Source organism: Semicossyphus pulcher, unplaced genomic scaffold (genome assembly GCF_022749685.1).
Source record: "Semicossyphus pulcher isolate SPU_LCO1_2020_fin unplaced genomic scaffold, fSemPul1.0.p SCAF_18, whole genome shotgun sequence".
Lineage (NCBI taxonomy): Eukaryota > Metazoa > Chordata > Actinopteri > Labriformes > Labridae > Semicossyphus > Semicossyphus pulcher.
Window position 1 is genome coordinate 18940778 of NW_027211691.1, and position 16199 is coordinate 18956976.

Consider the following 16199-nt stretch of genomic DNA (forward strand, 5'->3'; position numbering starts at 1 on the left):
CGATCCACTGTCCTATCAATAAGGGCAAAGGCCAAAAATGAACTACTTTAAGATCTACTTAAACATACAGGGTGGGCAACAAGCTTAACGCACACCACTGGTTTAAGTCACTTTCAACTTCCTGTTTATCAGGTAGAACCCCTGCACTCACAATAAGCAGATTGATTTAATAGCAGAGCTTTTAACATCTTATAGTATCTGTTACTCAAGATTCTCTAGTGAGTCTGAACTGAGACCCCTCCTGCTGCCCTCCTTCCTTCCTGCTGATGCAGTCTGAACTGTGCTGGGTTTATAATGAGAGTTGATGGCTTTAACTAACATCAGGTCTGAGTACAGACGAATCATAATGACGCACTTTTTTGAGCTCCGTCAGGGCCAGCGCCATGGTAACCTTAAAAGGGGCCCACAATCACAGACTGTTTGAACACTAATCAACATTTTGCACTGAAATAAATTCATCATTCATCTCTGGCATTGAGATCAGCTATCAATACATGCAGTAAGTAATTTGTATGATAGACCACTTAAAGGGCCAGTTCGCCAATTTTCAACCTCAGTCCTATCATGCTATCACGGGGAGCTAATGTCATTATGGTAGGAAAAAAATGAAATTTTGCTCTGTGCCTTTGGAGGATGCTATCTGCTTCTCCAACGGGCCCTGGAAAACCTCCACCAGAATAAAACGCAACATCCGGTGGAGGCCAGGGAGCTCGCTAAACTACACTTCCTCAATCTAGGACGCCCGCCTCTGATGTCACGTCTCGTTCAAAAACGTCAGGTTTGAAATGTAGACTGCAGACCTGAAGATTTTTTAGACATTCCACTGGTGTATTCGTATTTCTGAATCTGTACCGCTCTGAGCCATTGCCTGCAGTCTCTCGCTGGGCCGTCCCTGTCAGAGGGAGGGACGCAATGCACGCTGGGTGTTGTAGGAATGTAGAATGGGCGATGTTTGTACAACTTTCTCCACAGCTATGGCACTAATTTCAAATTTTATTCCTTCTATTGATTACAGAGAACACCAGCTTTGACTGACAGTGGCTTTTTCCAGGGGCTAATTGCTCCTTTAAGATACAATTCTTTTTTTTGCCCCCGTCTACCTGATACATTTAAATCCAGTATTCTCTATTTTAGCTCAGTTTTGGTCTCCTCCAGCAAAACATCTGGCTATTTAATCTAATACATGTTCCATTATGTTAGCAAGATAGCTGCCAAACGTGTCTGCTTGCTAGTGAAGGTAGCAGGTACTGTACAGGAGGGTTAAGTTAATGAGAGTCGTGAGAGGAAACCAGTAAAGCTGTAGGCAAACAAAACAATGTGCTTAAAGATGCTAATTCTGTCTCTGTTGGGTCCATCTTGACGAGCAACTCCTTTATTATACAAGTGTATCTATTGACTTTATAAAACATAGATTGAAAGCTGCTTTGACAATGCTGTTTTTTTTTTTTAAGGACAGCGTCCTGACGACCCAGAGAGGACAAAATGTGCTCACCGGTACGTTGTTGATCCGCATTCGACTCAGTGTCCTCCTATAGTAGCTGAAGTCATTCTGGATGGCAGGATTTGTCATCTGCAAAAAAAAGAAAAAAAAAGAAGAATTACATCTTAATTCAGAGACGGAGAGAGAGAGAGAGAGAGACTGCATGTCTGTAGGTGGCACAGCCTGCAGCGGGACATTCGGCTCCGGATCAAACACGCCATCGTCATGACAGAATGCTTTAGCCAACAAGGCAGAAACGTAGCTTTGGGGGAAACGACATAAAAAGAACACAGATACAATTACAAGTTTATTTGCTGAACTGGGTTTGAATCCTTTGACACTTATCCCCCTTTACGTCCACATCCCCGCTCACGCTGTCAGGAGAAATTTGGCTGTTTTCCCTGTTACAGTCGGCCTGTGTGTTGGTACAGTTTGTGACAAGAGGGTCGACAATTATACGGCTGACAAAAAGGTACAAAGGGTCTCATTAGGGAGAGGGGAGGTCAGAGGACAAATAGCCTACTGCCTGATGATATTTAAACTTGACTCTGTTAACTTTAAACGAAATATGAATCACCATGAAGCCAAAGTGACCCCTCAAACAGAAGCTGACCAACCAGCAGGCTTCTTTCAAACGTCACCGTCAGTGAGGGCTCATCATGTGGCTAATTATCCTCATTCCTGCATGAGCCTGTCACAGTGAAAGCCGCGCTGGCAGCATGCTAATCCTGCTACAATAGACTGGTACTCAGTCTGCGTCCACTGTGTGCACCGGGAGAGACAGGCTGCTTCGCCAGGGAGGGGCTGCACGCCGCACAGACACTTTAACTAGGTCAGAAGCCCGTGCATGGGTGTGAAAGATTGATGAATAGGCCTGGCATGCCACCTTGCAGCCCCTACCTTCGTGTTTTTATCCTGCCAGCGTGGATAGTGGGCACTAATTGGGACGCTGCAGCAACTCGCCTCGGGGTGTCGGGGTGCAAAGTTTTTGTATCTCAGGAGCGAGGATGTTAAGGGGAACCAGTTCACCCCCTGTCGAACCACATGAGCGCTCACACAATTATGTTTTTGACAATGGGCAGTCGACCGGCACCCACGCTTGACTCCTGGTGTTTTCTGGGTTGCACTGAAGCAATTTGTGTCTGAATTCAAGCAAGATACGTTCTTGAAATTTCCTCCCTCCATCGTTTATGCCACATTATGCAGAACTCAGCTCAGGACCGCAAACACTCGCAGAGCTCTCGCACTACCATCGCCCTTATTAGCCATTCCTCTGACATGGTATAAACAGCAGAGCAGTATCAGGATTCTAATTAAATGCTAATCACGCGCTCACTGGCACAAATTGCACAGAGCTGAAAAATCAATTCGAGGGCATCAGCAGTTTGTTGGGCTGCTAAGAGGTCCGGTTAGTATCACAGGAAAGTTCAGAGTGTAAATCAACATCTAAAAGGTGAGTTTGGGGTCTAAAAGCAGAAAGTGACACTCGTGATATGCCGGGGGGGGAGTAAACAAACGTACTTTAAGCTCATCAAAGCGCAGTGTGAAGTGCAGGATCTCTGCAAACTGCCGGGCCAGCGCCTGCTCCCGCTCCAGGTGCTGAGTGGGGTCGTCGTAAGTCTCGCTGGTCAGAGCTCCCAGGAGGCTGTGCAGCGCCGCCTCTGTGAGGGGAAAGAAGAGATCTGTGTTAGAGACACAGCAGGAAGACATCAGCCTTGAGACACTAGCTGATGTGTCCACCAGGTCAGCAGTGAGTTGTTAAATTATGTGTCACACTCACATAAGCGCCCCGTTAACAGCTGAAGTACCAGAGACACAAAGGTCAGAAGAGAGATTAAATGCTGTCTGCGTGGAGAAGTGATGAATATGAAGATATAAAATGCAGACGAGTTACTCAATCAATCTGTGGATAAATCTGCAACCAACAGTTATTTTCACAATTGATTATATCCCTGAAGCTCCTATGAGGAGTTTTTAACTTGTTATGAAACGGACTGAAATGAATACTGATGCCTCTTAATGAGCTACAAAAGCCATCAGCGACAACACTGATTTTATCTTTGTAGTTACTTTTAATGCCTGTAACCACTGCCGGGGGTTAGGCGTCATATGAGGCAATTAACTTTTTTTTTGAAATATTCCACAGCACAGATTCACAGAGAGTGATAGGTTTGAATGTAACAAGAAAGCAGGAGGAGATATTTTGTCAAAAAAATCATCAGGTTTGAAATGTGGACTGTAGACCTGAAGATTTCTTTAGACGATCCACCGGTATATTCTCATCGTATTTCCGAATCTGTATCGCCATTGCCTGCAGCAAAAACAGTAGTATTTCGTTCCAGTGTCTCTCGCTGGGCCATTCCTTTCAGAGGGAGGGGCGCAATGCATGCTGGGTGTTGTAGGAATGTAGAATGGGTGAAACCACGAGCTGTTTCTACAAATTTCTCCACAGCTATTTTTGCTTCTATCCATTACAGAGAACACCAGCTTTGACTGACAGCGGCTTTTTCCAGGGAATAATTGCTCCTCTAAACAAATATGTCCAAAAAAAAGGGCCCAAGATATTTACATTTCTATTATATATAAAAAGAATAGAAGGAAATACTCACAATGAGGAAGCTGGAACAACATAATGTGAGACATTTTTTGGTTTAAAAAAACACTGAAATGATTAACTTCTTTTAAAAAGAGTTGGTGTTACATTTTAAGATGACTGACGTAAGCTTGCTGCAGCTTTTTAATTGTGTAGGATGTGCCAGTTTAAATCATTGTGAATTGAATATTTTAGACTGGCTGTATAATTATATATGAACTATCTGAGCTTGTAACGGGCTGTTAGCGGCCTCCTTCCCTCCCCTTTCATCGTTGTACAGTTTAAACCGCGGGCACTTGGAGAAGACTCTTTGGGATCTGGGGTTATAAGACAAGCTTGTTGATTAATTCATCTTTAAAATGAATCCATAATGGAAATTTGTTGCAGCCCTATATTTAGGTATAAAATGCATCTGTCAATATTGCAGTCAGTCAGTGTACTGGACGTTGAGTCCGTCAGACCATATAAGCCGGAGCAGCAGCGTCCTAACGACTCAAACTGCTGTTAATGCAGCTCTCTACACGTTAGATCAATACTGTTTATATTGCCTCCACAAGTTTGTCTCAAAGGGCTTTATGGTCTGTGCAGTGTATGACACCCTCATAGCTGAGACCCTCGATTCACATATGGAATATATGTCACAAAAAACATTCAACAGGGGAAAAGAGAAAGAGAGCGACAGAGGAGAGAGCGTCGTTCTACGTGCTCACGAGGCCTAAGAACGTCTCTTTAAGCGATCATAACCGCGGTCAGATATGAGAGCAGTGTGTCAGCCAGCTGAAGCATCCTGATTAGGACAGATATTGGGGCAGCGGTGGTGTCCAACCTCCCCGGGGCCCAGAGCCAGATTTGGGGAGGGGGGGGTCAGAGGGAGGGTCTGGGGGGCCTAGAGGCTTCCCTGCTCAGATGCAGATGAGACATGGGACTAATTATCTCATTGGCATGAAATAGAGGAGGGGGGGGAGTGAGGGAACAAGATTTCATTCAAGCAGGATTACACTCATTGTTTTGACAGTCAGTAAATACAAAGCCTGTGCCATGGCTTGACATAGCATACCCACAGACCCGTAATTATGCATGCATGAGGAGCACGGGCAGGGAAACGAGGAAAAGATGAAGTGAAATGGAAGTGAACAACTTCCAAGCAAGGAAAATGATTCGAACAAACATGTCTTGTTCAAACACACAGGTTTGAAAAAGAGTAAAAAAAAAAGAGAAAAGCTTTAAAGCCCAGAGGGAGTTTTTATTTATAGATGCAGACGGTGTTTAGAATTCAGTCTAGACGCTGGAGAGAGGCTTCAATAATGACATAACCCAGACGAGCTCCACGTCTGATGCAACAAGGCCGCGTGGCACCAAATGAGCGCTTTCCATGAATTTATTCTAAGTGTACTTTTCAATTCTTTTTGATTACATATGACGATGAGCATGTCAACATAACCCAGAAGCAGCAGAGTCAGACGGCAGCACACTTAAGATAATGGTAAGGGGACTGTCAGAAGACGAACACAGCGCTGGCGGTGCAGTGCAGTAAATTGAGCACGTTTGCCATCCAGTAATGACTCCCATCTGCTTGGGCAGCGTTTGCAGCGAAGCGGCTGATTAAAAATGGCCTTAGTGGTGCAGTTTTTTGGCCCCTCCCCTCAATGTCCCAGTCAAAACAGAAGTTAAGATGGAGCTGCTCGCAGGCCTTCAGAAATGAGCCACTCTACTATGTCGGGAAGTCGGGGCAGGGCGGGGCGGAGGGGGGGGGGTGTCTGATCGCATCAGGTCACGGCAGAGCAGGCGAGCAGAATGCGGGCACGTAGGCGCTTTACTCGCAGAGGGGAGGGTCAGAGGATGGCGGGACTTCAGTCCGCGGTACAATGTCTGATGGAGCACGCCGTGTCAACATTATATATTTTGCTTTCTAACAGAAAGAACTGGTGATATGTATCATCACAGGGATTCTGAGCAGGTCTGTAGCTGCAAATGTGAACAGCTCTGTCAGTATGTTAGATGTCGATGCAAGAAAAAAGGATATTCTCTATTTATATTGCTGTGAAATTAAAATTTAAAAAGGTATAATAAGTAGGAAATAGGAGAATAAAATATAGACTTTTATTTACAAATATAAAATAATATAAATCATCACTTATGGGCCTCTACACATGTGATATACAAACCCTTGTGAGACCCTTCCCTCTGCATCTGTTCTGTTGTTTTGCTTTGCACGGGCTGTTTCAAGAGTGGCGCTGTTGTGGTTCCCTGAGCCAATCACAGCGTACAGGTGAGTGTGGGAGTGGTTCAAATTAGCAACTGGGCCCCATTCAGACCGGCGGACACGGTGAAAGAGCGATGGCCTTATTTCTGTTGGACAGGTAGGCGCCTCAAACCGAGTAGGACAAGCTAACCAGCGGGTAGCATGCTAGCGCAAAGGTAACCGTGATGCTGTCGGTGTTAGCGTGTTCTCGCACGGGCGAGTGAGAGTGAGCTTCTGGTGACGAAGAGCCCAGGAGGAGGGGCCCAACTTTAAAGAGATCACCTTGGACTTTGAGCAAGCCAACAGAAAGAAGATTAATACATTTCTGTCTGCAAAATAAGAGTCAAATTTGGGTGTCAAAGCAAGAACCAGTAGCTGTAGACAGAAAAATCTGCCTCTTTATGTCAAATGGAGAGTAACATAATTATCAGCTAAAATATAAAATCCAACTATCTACTAAACTAAAAAAGTAAAATAGCTAATATTTATTGGTTCCAGCTTCTCAGATATGACAAATGTGTGGCTGTTTTCTGTTTTATTTTGCTTTAAAATGACTATCTTGGGGTTTCGAGTAACAGATGGGACAAAAAAATTGCAATGTTAAGATATCATATTGGTTTTCAAAATACAGTCTTTCTGCCAGCCGTGTTAAATCTCAAATTTTGGTGTCCACGCACAAATCAGTAGTCGGAGCAGACTAAATCCATCCCTTCCATTCAAATGCAAAGCTAGTTGCATAATCTTCCCTCCATAATATCATCCCTGGTAGTCGTGCTCTGCAGATCGTTTCCACCCGCGTGCAGTAAAAGACTTTCAGCTTCATGCGTATCAGGCAGAGCGGCGGGCTGCGAGGCCATCGCGGCCCCTGAAGCCTAAAGTCAAGGCAGAGAAGTGGAGCAGCAGCCGAGGAGGGGAGGTGGCCTACTTTGTTACATAACAGCCATCGCCGGGCAGCCGCCCACTACTCCCATTGACTATCTTCACCGCCGCCACTGGGATTACGGGGTTGAGGGCATGAAGGCGGGACGGGCTGCACCCCCCCCTCAGCCTGAGGGTCATAAGAAGATCAGGGTGCAGTAAGCCTGCTCCCCCTTCCCCCTGTATCCATGCTAATTAAACAACCTATAGCCCCATTGGACACAGAGGTCAGCGCACAGTGCAGAGCAAGCAGCTCGTCGAGAAATGCAGCGCTGAGGGGGTTTAAAGCATGTTTATATAAGTCTGGGGTGCATGCTATGTGTGTGTGTCGCCTGTCTGTTGACTTTTGCAGCTCAGCAGTCAATAATTCAGATGCACATGCAAACAATTAAGGTCACGTACGGAGGTTGTATCTATGTGAAGCTGCTTTTAAAGACTTTTCACATTAAGGACGTCTGCTTTCGTCCTTCATGGTATCACGTCTAGAGCTTAAATGATAAACTTTACTAATGGCAGCTCAAATGATGCACATTGGGATTCTGCAGCGCCCCTGTCACACGTAACTATGGTTGCGTTTGAGCAGAATCTCACAGGACACCTGAGCTTCAGTCTGAGAGGCATTCATGTGATTTATCTGGCCTACTTATAAAAGGTTCCTGCAGACAGACACGTACCTAATCTCTGGGAAAACTCGTAGAACTTCTTCAGTCTCCCCACCAAGGGAACCACAGCCGCCCACGCCTGCTCCTGTAACGCCTCATCGTTTGGATTCTGGATCGCCTGAATAATGAAACATAAAAAAGAGCATTAAAAATCTAACAGTAGATCAAAGTGTGTAAGATCGATCAAATTTAATACCTTTAAAAATGCAACCATCACTGTAGACCCAAATCAACTAAAACAATTTTGCTGAATATATTAAAAAAAAGTTGGAAAAAAAGCCTCAAATGATGTCACTCTGTGTTCCCCAGAGCTCTGTAGCGGCTCGCAGCTCGTGGCTACATTAGCTGCTAACACCACAATACACCTCAATCTCTGTCAGATCTGCCTGCAGATTTGCATTTTGGGTAATGTAGGCAAATGAGGGATTAAAAAAGGTTACATCTTCGGTTTTGCAGTATTGATTTAGATGTTTTTAAACAAGGGGTCTCCAACAGGTAGCTTGCAGCGAGGATTTTAGTAGCTCGTCAAGAGGTTCACAGACTCGTTACAAAAAAATCAAACGATAATAAATGCACCCTGAAAGCCTCTTCCCTCTTCAGTTCAATCAAACACACAGATGTCCCACCCCCTCCAATACAAAATAATACGATAGGCCAATCAGCTGTCAAAAACAGTGATCCTCCTGGCAAGTTTGTCAACGTCTGAACCTAACCAATCACAGCACCGTTGCAGCAACCTCCATCGACAGGTCGGGTCAGTGATGCTGGACGCTAGTTGAACTAAAGTGAGGAGCTCGGTGCTGTTAGCCTGTTTAGCCAGATTTATGATGGACAGTGAAGGTGGCCACGCCAAGAAAATGCAGAAAACATGCTATTTTCACAGGGAGTGGGAAAGTTTTTATTCACGAATGTGAAGGACTAGTGTGTGCCTCGTCTGTGGTGCCAACGTGTCAGTCGACAAAAGAATCAACATGGGGCGCAACCAGCGATTACAGCGATGTAATGCAAGTAGCTCTTGGCCACTTTCATTTTGTCAAAGTAGCTCTCAGATGGAAAAAGGTTGGAGACCGCTGTTTTAAACCGTCCATCATGACTCAGACGTTTCTTAGGGAGGACTCTAAAGTGAAGAACATCCTCCTCTATCAGAACGAAAATGGAAACAAACTTTCAGTCTGTGTTCGTCAGTTTGCCATAAAAGTTTAATGTTCTGCTGAGTTTAAAGGCTACACAGGGCATTCGGCTGCTCCCTGTTGTTCACTCTAATAAACGGGATGCCAACACATGCGGTTGGAAAATACAGGCCAGGGGTTATAAACAGAGAGGAGATGTAGGAATTAATAGTCGTTTGAAATTTTGATTTGACTCCTTTTTTTAACCAAAACACTGACACGGTTTCTCTGTTTGGAGGGCGATATGGCAAAAAAAAAAGCAGGCAAAAAGTAAATAAAATATTCTCCTCACAGGAGCTTTAAACTCCCTCTATGGAGGTACTGTAGCGTCTCTCCCAGGCCTCTCTGCAGAGTGTGTCCTGACTGCAGCAGCTCTGTGTTTGCATCAGCTGTACCTCTCTGATCTCCTGCCCCGCTCCCTTGTACGCCTGCAGCTCGTCCAGGATCCCCTTCGCGTCCTTCAGCACCACGTCCACCTGCTCCCACACCTCCCGCTCTGCATCTGTGGGCTGGGCATCTGCGGGGGGGGGGGGGGACAACGAGGTCAGCAGGGCAGATCTGATTGGTAATCTAATCACAGCAGCTTAACGTAGAGGAAAAAGAAGCTCCAGGAATTCTAAGAAGTCCTCAGATATGATAGGAAGTTTAATTTTCAATTATGTTAATGAAACTCTGAAATAATCTCGTCTTTTCAGAGCCTTCCGTTTAGATTTGACACCACCCACTTTCCTGGCAGAGGAGGAAAATGGAGCGAGATAAGAGGAGACAAATGAGACTGGTTATGCCCCTTTTGCAGATCTGGAAGAACTCTCGGCGTAGAGATGGTGGAGTTTTTTTTTATTATTTTGGTTTGAGAGAAGCTACAGGATGAACCTTTCCCTCCACCTGAAGCGAGAACACCTTGCCAAGTGCGATGACTGTAAACTGCTGCTCCCTGAAGAACAAACACCTGAAACACGGCTCATACCAGCAGCTACAGCTTAGTCTCTTTACTTCTTATGGCATATTTGATATTGCATTGCAATTTAGCGTAATTTAAATAAGTCATTTATATATAAAAGCCTCCCTGAGATCTGATATCAAGGTCTTACAGCTTTTTGAAGATGTTAAATAAGGAGAAAATGTTGTTGCGTAAAGGTTTCTGTTGGATATATAATTGTGATCTCATAAAAAAATCACCTAGAAACAGTGCGAGCTGTATGAGGCATTGTTTTCTCTGAAGGTATGACTGAGTCTCTGGGTTTGCCAAGTGTGAGAACACTACAGTGCAGGATCAAGCTAAGTTGAGGGGCCTTAGGCTACACAGCAGCTGAACTTCACTGCTTTATATTTGAGGATCGAAAGGGGGGGGTATGCTGCAACTCTGCCCTGATTGATATTCTGCACACATTCCAGCGTGCAAGAGGCAGGTTGATGGAAAGAGCAGCAGCTCTTTTGGTGAGATTTGGTTCTTTTGCCGCTGGGAAGAGCGTCGTGTAAAAGATAAGCAGGGAGGGTGAGGAAGCGGAAGAGTTCCAGAGTTGATAATGTTATGGTAAGATATTCATGTGATCGATATCAGGAGAGGAAAAAAGAAACTCACTTTCAAAATCCAGGAAAAAATTGGGCTCCTGTTCCAGATCTGTGCAAGTCAAAACTTTCAGTAGGTTCCCCATGTTAGGATACCTGCAGAGGGAGGAGAAGAGAGAGATCGATAAATGAGAAGAAGGAGGCAGCCGGAGGTGAAACACTTCTGTATCCATGACGTCTCGACACCCTGCTCCCGCTCTGCTCCGCTGCCCCGCTGCCCCAGATGGTGCCCACTGCTCAGAGACACCCGCGCTCCCCTTAGACCCCTCGACGTGTGTGTTTCCTGCACCCAAACCAGATGTCGAACCCAGAAGTCTCCAAAAATAAAATCTCAAACTGAGTTTTTCTGCCTTGTTAAGTTTCTTCCCAGAAATCACAAACAGTTACAGGCAGCAGTATGCAAAGTTATCCACTTCACAAGCCTCCACTGGGAATCAAACACAATCAACAGATACAGTCGGTAGCTGTTTGCTGCACATAACACACATTCAATCAGACTCTTATGAAAGGAGGGCGTTACACTGATACATACAAGGACCTGTGAAAAAGTTTGCTTGAGTTAGACCTCGTATGAGAACCACAACATCTGCAGCAAGTGTACTGCAGAGTCTCGGTTCTAGGAGCTGACACATAACATCAATATTTAAAATGCCTTCAGCTCGTACAGCACGTGTGGTACAGTAACAGAACCCAATGTCCACTGCAACAGCACAGTGTGCAACAACAATATACAGTTTCATAGTTTGCAAAAGGACTACTTATAAAGTTGAAATGTTTGTTACTCAGAAATGATTTTGATAATGTTTTCACTGTTTTAATGAACTTTAAAAATGAAATCACAGATTTCCAAGCATGACATCTCTGAGTTAAGATATAATACACGATTACATTAAATGGAGAAAAGCAGAGACCAAAACCAGACTCCTCAAATTGCTTGACAAATGCAACTTTTTTAGCAACATGTACCGTAAAATCGGGTGTATAAGACACACTTTTAATCATTTTGAGAAGTGGTCCGAGTCCTATGTTCCAGTATATTTCATTGTGTTACGGTATTTCACCCACATGATGGCGCCATAATCTAGCCAAGGCTTCGTCACAGAAATGCGCCGTTATGATCGCCAGTGCAGCCGCCATCCTCACGACAATCAGCGTAACGGTAGGCTGAGCTCAGCTAACGCACCAGCAGCTAGGTAGGCTATACTAAGTGTGTGTTTTGAATGAAAATAAATTACAATAATGTTGAAATAACTTGTATAGCCTCTGAGATATATATATGCATCTTATATTCCAGTGCGACATACATTCTGGATTTAACGTTAAGTGGGAGGAGAGATTATCCTGCACCAAACAAAGCAGAACTTAAACAACACTGTGCATTGCAAAGTGACCGAGTCCGACAGACTTTTATTTAGAAATGAAAATGCCAATCTACATACGATTGCGAAACGAAACCTGTAATGACCATGGACTGTAGAAAAGAAGCAGCTGTTGTGTCTGGGTCTAAAAAGTTAAGTGCCTTAAACCTGCTTCAGGGGTTGAACTCACTGGTCGCAAAAAAAGTCTAATTGTATATAAGTTCATTTAGTAAATTATCACCTATGTCGCTGTCATAACCTCTAAGGAGTCTGCTTATTATTTTTCCAGTAAGTGCATTAAGTTTGCATTCTACTTTTCGAGCTTAAGCTAGGGCTAGCATTAGCTGATAGCAAACCCATCGCTACTCTCCAGCTCCACCCTCTCATCCAAATATCTCTGGCTCTAAAAAACAAGAAGGCAGCGACCAAAATGCCACACTCTTAACTGTAGTCCACAAACCACACACACACACATATTGTACATCTAAACTGAACGCACACCTCAGCTGTGACTTGTGCAATGAGCAGCGACAGCCTTGCACCGTCTCCGCGCTCCTCTCACTCCTGGAAGGAGCCGATCCTCCTCAGCCGCAAAGGTCAACAGACATATGACAAGTCTGAGATCTGTGGCAGTTTGTAGAGAGAAGCTGCGGCGGCCTCCGTCAGCAGAGGCGGATTTAACCCTTTGTGACACCGCAGAGACGCACGGGATGGCACTCCGAGGGGTCCCTGTACCAAGCTGCACTTGGGCAGGCAGATGTCATGTGAGATGAGTGACAGGTGGAAAGCAAAAGTGACTGAGTGGTGACGGGAGAAGTCATGCCAACGCAGGTAACGCTGGCAGACAGGGAGGTGCTGCGACAGAGCAAAGCACACACTCAGCAGTCAGGAGCAGGAGGGTTGGATGGAGGGGTTTTAAAATGCAAGAGATGCAGCGGGGGGTGCGGTCAATGGGGTCGGGGTTGCAGTGGGGGCATGAAGTATTCTTGCATCTTGAATAGCTTGCAGTGGGTCATGTCCTTACTTCAACAGAGAAGTGATGAATAGGCATTTTTTTACACGCCTGTTACCAGGTACTCGATCGGCAGCAACTATTAATAGACTACCTGAGTGTCAGGGAAGCGAGCACTGCCTTTGACATGTTAATGCTTCCTCTGGTTCACTCTATCGTACAACACACGCAGAGAATCAGAACAAAAATACACGTTTGAAGTCATTTTCTGTGCAAAAAAAAAATCTTGTTTTCAGCTTTTTAAATGTGAATATTTGCTGGTTTTCATCGTCTGCTGTAACAGTAAACAGTAAACTGATATCTTCAGGTTTGGGGTTGCAGATAAAACAACACTGAAAGAGTGTAAAATGATGAAAGTGACTGTTATTTGCAGCCCTACTTATGACTTAAATGTGCTCTATTTATACACAGTATGAATCAGTAATTTGGTGAGCATTATACTTGAGTTTTTTGGGTTGAATACCCCTTTAAAACTGTCCCCTAGTGCACCCAGTGACCACCTGCACAGACCCACCTGCCCTGTCCAGCCTCGTCTTCCTCCCCTCCACTAATGTGACCTGAATGTCCGACTGTGCCAGCGCCGGCACCTCGCTGGCTGTCAGAAAGCACCACCTGATCCAGCCTCACAGTGGCTGAGAGCTGTCACCGACCTCACCCTGCTGGATGATGTCGGGCACTGCCCACCACCGACAGGCCTCCTCTGGTCCTCTGCTGCCACCTCTCAGCCGCTCGCAGACCCGAGTCCGGCTGGCAGAGCTGCCGGGGGCTCGCAGCGCTGCGGTGCGGGCGCTGGCAGCCTGGCAGGCCCAGCGCCGCTCCCCTGGGCCGCTTGAAACGAGGTCATTTAAAGGACGGGGATTTGCGTGGCTGAATTTCAAAGTCCAGCTGAGGATGTTCAAGTGTACCAGAAAAAGAGCTGATTAAATTTGTATATTTTACAGCTTTTTTAAATCCAACTCTTAAACTCAAATTCCACTAAAAGTGTTATTTAAAAATAACATAAACATGAACTTAAAAACCAGCGCTAACTTTGCAGCTTATATAGACTTCTAATGATGACAGCCCTGCCTCTAAAGATAAAACACTGTGTGCATCTGAGAGTAACTGGCTGCTTAATGATAGCAGAGTAAGTGTGAGGGGATGCAGAGCTGGCTGAGAGCACACAGATACTGTATCAGACAGAGATTGAGGACCTGAAGCCCCCCCCTCCCTCAGCGGCTGTAGTAGCACCCAGTGGTTGTGGCATGTCCCGGGCAGCACAGAGAGCCCGACGACAGCCTTGTTGTTGTTTTGAACCCCCCTACTGAGCCATCGCGTGCTCGCAGCGAGGGAGGGAGGGCTGCTTCTAAGGCCAGGGGCAGAATCTGACAAGCAGGAGCCCGCGCAGCTCTCCCATTGGCTGAGCTGATCTACCCAACAGCTCACTGTATCCATGGAGGCAAAAAAAATTTGGTGCCATTGAAAACATTGCGGCAGCCAATCGGAGGCGAGCACCGGGTGAGGAGCGAGTACAGTAGTAGTAGGACTTGAAAGCACATGAATATATTAATACAGATGAGGTAATGCGCCAAAAACAGCGGATTAGCCGCCGAGTGAAGTCAACTGGAGACGATGGAGAAACATTTAATTCCACTACTGAGCACTTAGTGATTTAATGTGATTAGATTTTTTTGTGCTCAGCAAATTGTCATTATTGTAGTCGATTTTTAAATTAAAAAATGAGGGCAAAATAACTCATAAACTAATGAATATGAACTTAATATAACATTTTAATTACAGCTGAATGTGAAGATATATTTTGTCACTTTGCTATAAATAAGAAAACAGCAATTACATGTCAAATTGTTGGATATTAACGGCTAAATAAATGTAACATATTTGCAGATGGTGCAGAGAGCTTATTTTGGTAACGACACCAAAACAGTGCCACGCCCATGCAGCAGCCTGACCTCTGGATGGCACCGCCTTTTACCGTCTCTGCCTCTTCTTTTAATAAAGCGCACCGAGAAGCAGGGCACAGCTGAAACCGAGCACTGCGGCAGCGTCCCACAAAAACAGCTCGGGGGCTGATGGCTGGCTAATGCACGGGAGGGATAGTGCTGACATTCCACTACTCGGGCTGCAGCGTGAGGAGCCACGTGCCCTGCTGCTTTACTATGGAAGAAAAACAACGCCCTCCCCTCCCCAACGGGGGCGCAGCGTCACGTGGGCTCAGCCGTGGAGAGGCTGAGAGCTCGCCTGGGGTGTGGAGGAGGAGGGTGGGGGGCGGGGAGGGGCAGCGGTGTGTGTGCGTGTTTATGTCTGAGAATATGTGGGTCTAAATGAGAAAATGCATATTGGATTTTTGTCTGTAAAGGATTTGTAAATAAAAGAAGCAGTGATGGAAGGATGCGTGCTGATATTATAGCGTGCCGGGAAGGGGAGGGATTGCGGAGCGTCACACTGCAGCAGAGGCGGGCAGAGCTCGGCAGCTTTAAACTTGACCTAGATTTCCCGGGTGACACGCCACATCGCATTAGCCCACTCGGCCAGACCTGGACCCGCCGGAGCTCGCTGACACTGGCCCGATTCGACAGGCAGAAAATGGGGGAGCACTTCCCAAATGGGGCTGGCATGTGCCCCCCCCAACTCCCCTCCTCCTCAACCTTCCCCCCACTGGACTTCTCCTCACCCCGAGTACATGTCCTGCCAAACCCTACCCAGCTGACTAAATATGGCTTATGGGGCACATGGCAATGAGGCAGAGGGAAGAGGGTGGGGGGTGCTGCTATTTGTTTGTTTATGGGGGTGAACTCGATTACCTCGTGGCCACGCCTCTGTATTGTTGCACCCACGTAAACATCAGCTAATGCCCCCCTCACCCAGATTCTGGCAAATCACAACAAACCTCACAGGAAGTCTGAATTATTACAACTGAGGGCGACATCCAGTATCAGCTGTCGTATCTCCCTCCTGCCACACAGGCTGCTAAAAATATGCCCCCCCCCTCCCAAAAAAACTCCAATAAAAGCTTCAAAATCAGCCACGATGAACCCCGTCAGCATGAATGGAAATGAACACATGAAACCGGCAGTTTGTCCAAGGGAGCAGATCAGAGGAGGGATGAAAGTGGGAGCGCCTCATCCCCGGCTAAGCCCTTCTCTTTGGACAGCACCTGATGAAAGTTGGAAACCATGGCAACAGGCACGTACACAAG

At 45.9% G+C, this 16199-nt stretch overlaps 1 protein-coding gene across 1 annotated transcript in view; it reads right to left on the bottom strand.

The window, feature by feature from the left end:
• The window catches only part of fam49bb (family with sequence similarity 49 member Bb), a 39628-nt gene that overhangs the window by 7452 nt on the left and 15977 nt on the right, over window positions 1-16199 (bottom strand). The window contains exons 3-7 of the mRNA XM_069667187.1: window positions 10647-10729; window positions 9460-9581; window positions 7908-8013; window positions 3002-3141; window positions 1493-1570 (exon numbers count right to left, since the gene is read on the bottom strand). Coding sequence (XP_069523288.1) covers window positions 1493-1570; window positions 3002-3141; window positions 7908-8013; window positions 9460-9581; window positions 10647-10719 — 519 coding nt within the window. The 5' untranslated portion in view covers window positions 10720-10729. The remainder of the gene's footprint in view (window positions 1-1492; window positions 1571-3001; window positions 3142-7907; window positions 8014-9459; window positions 9582-10646; window positions 10730-16199) is intronic.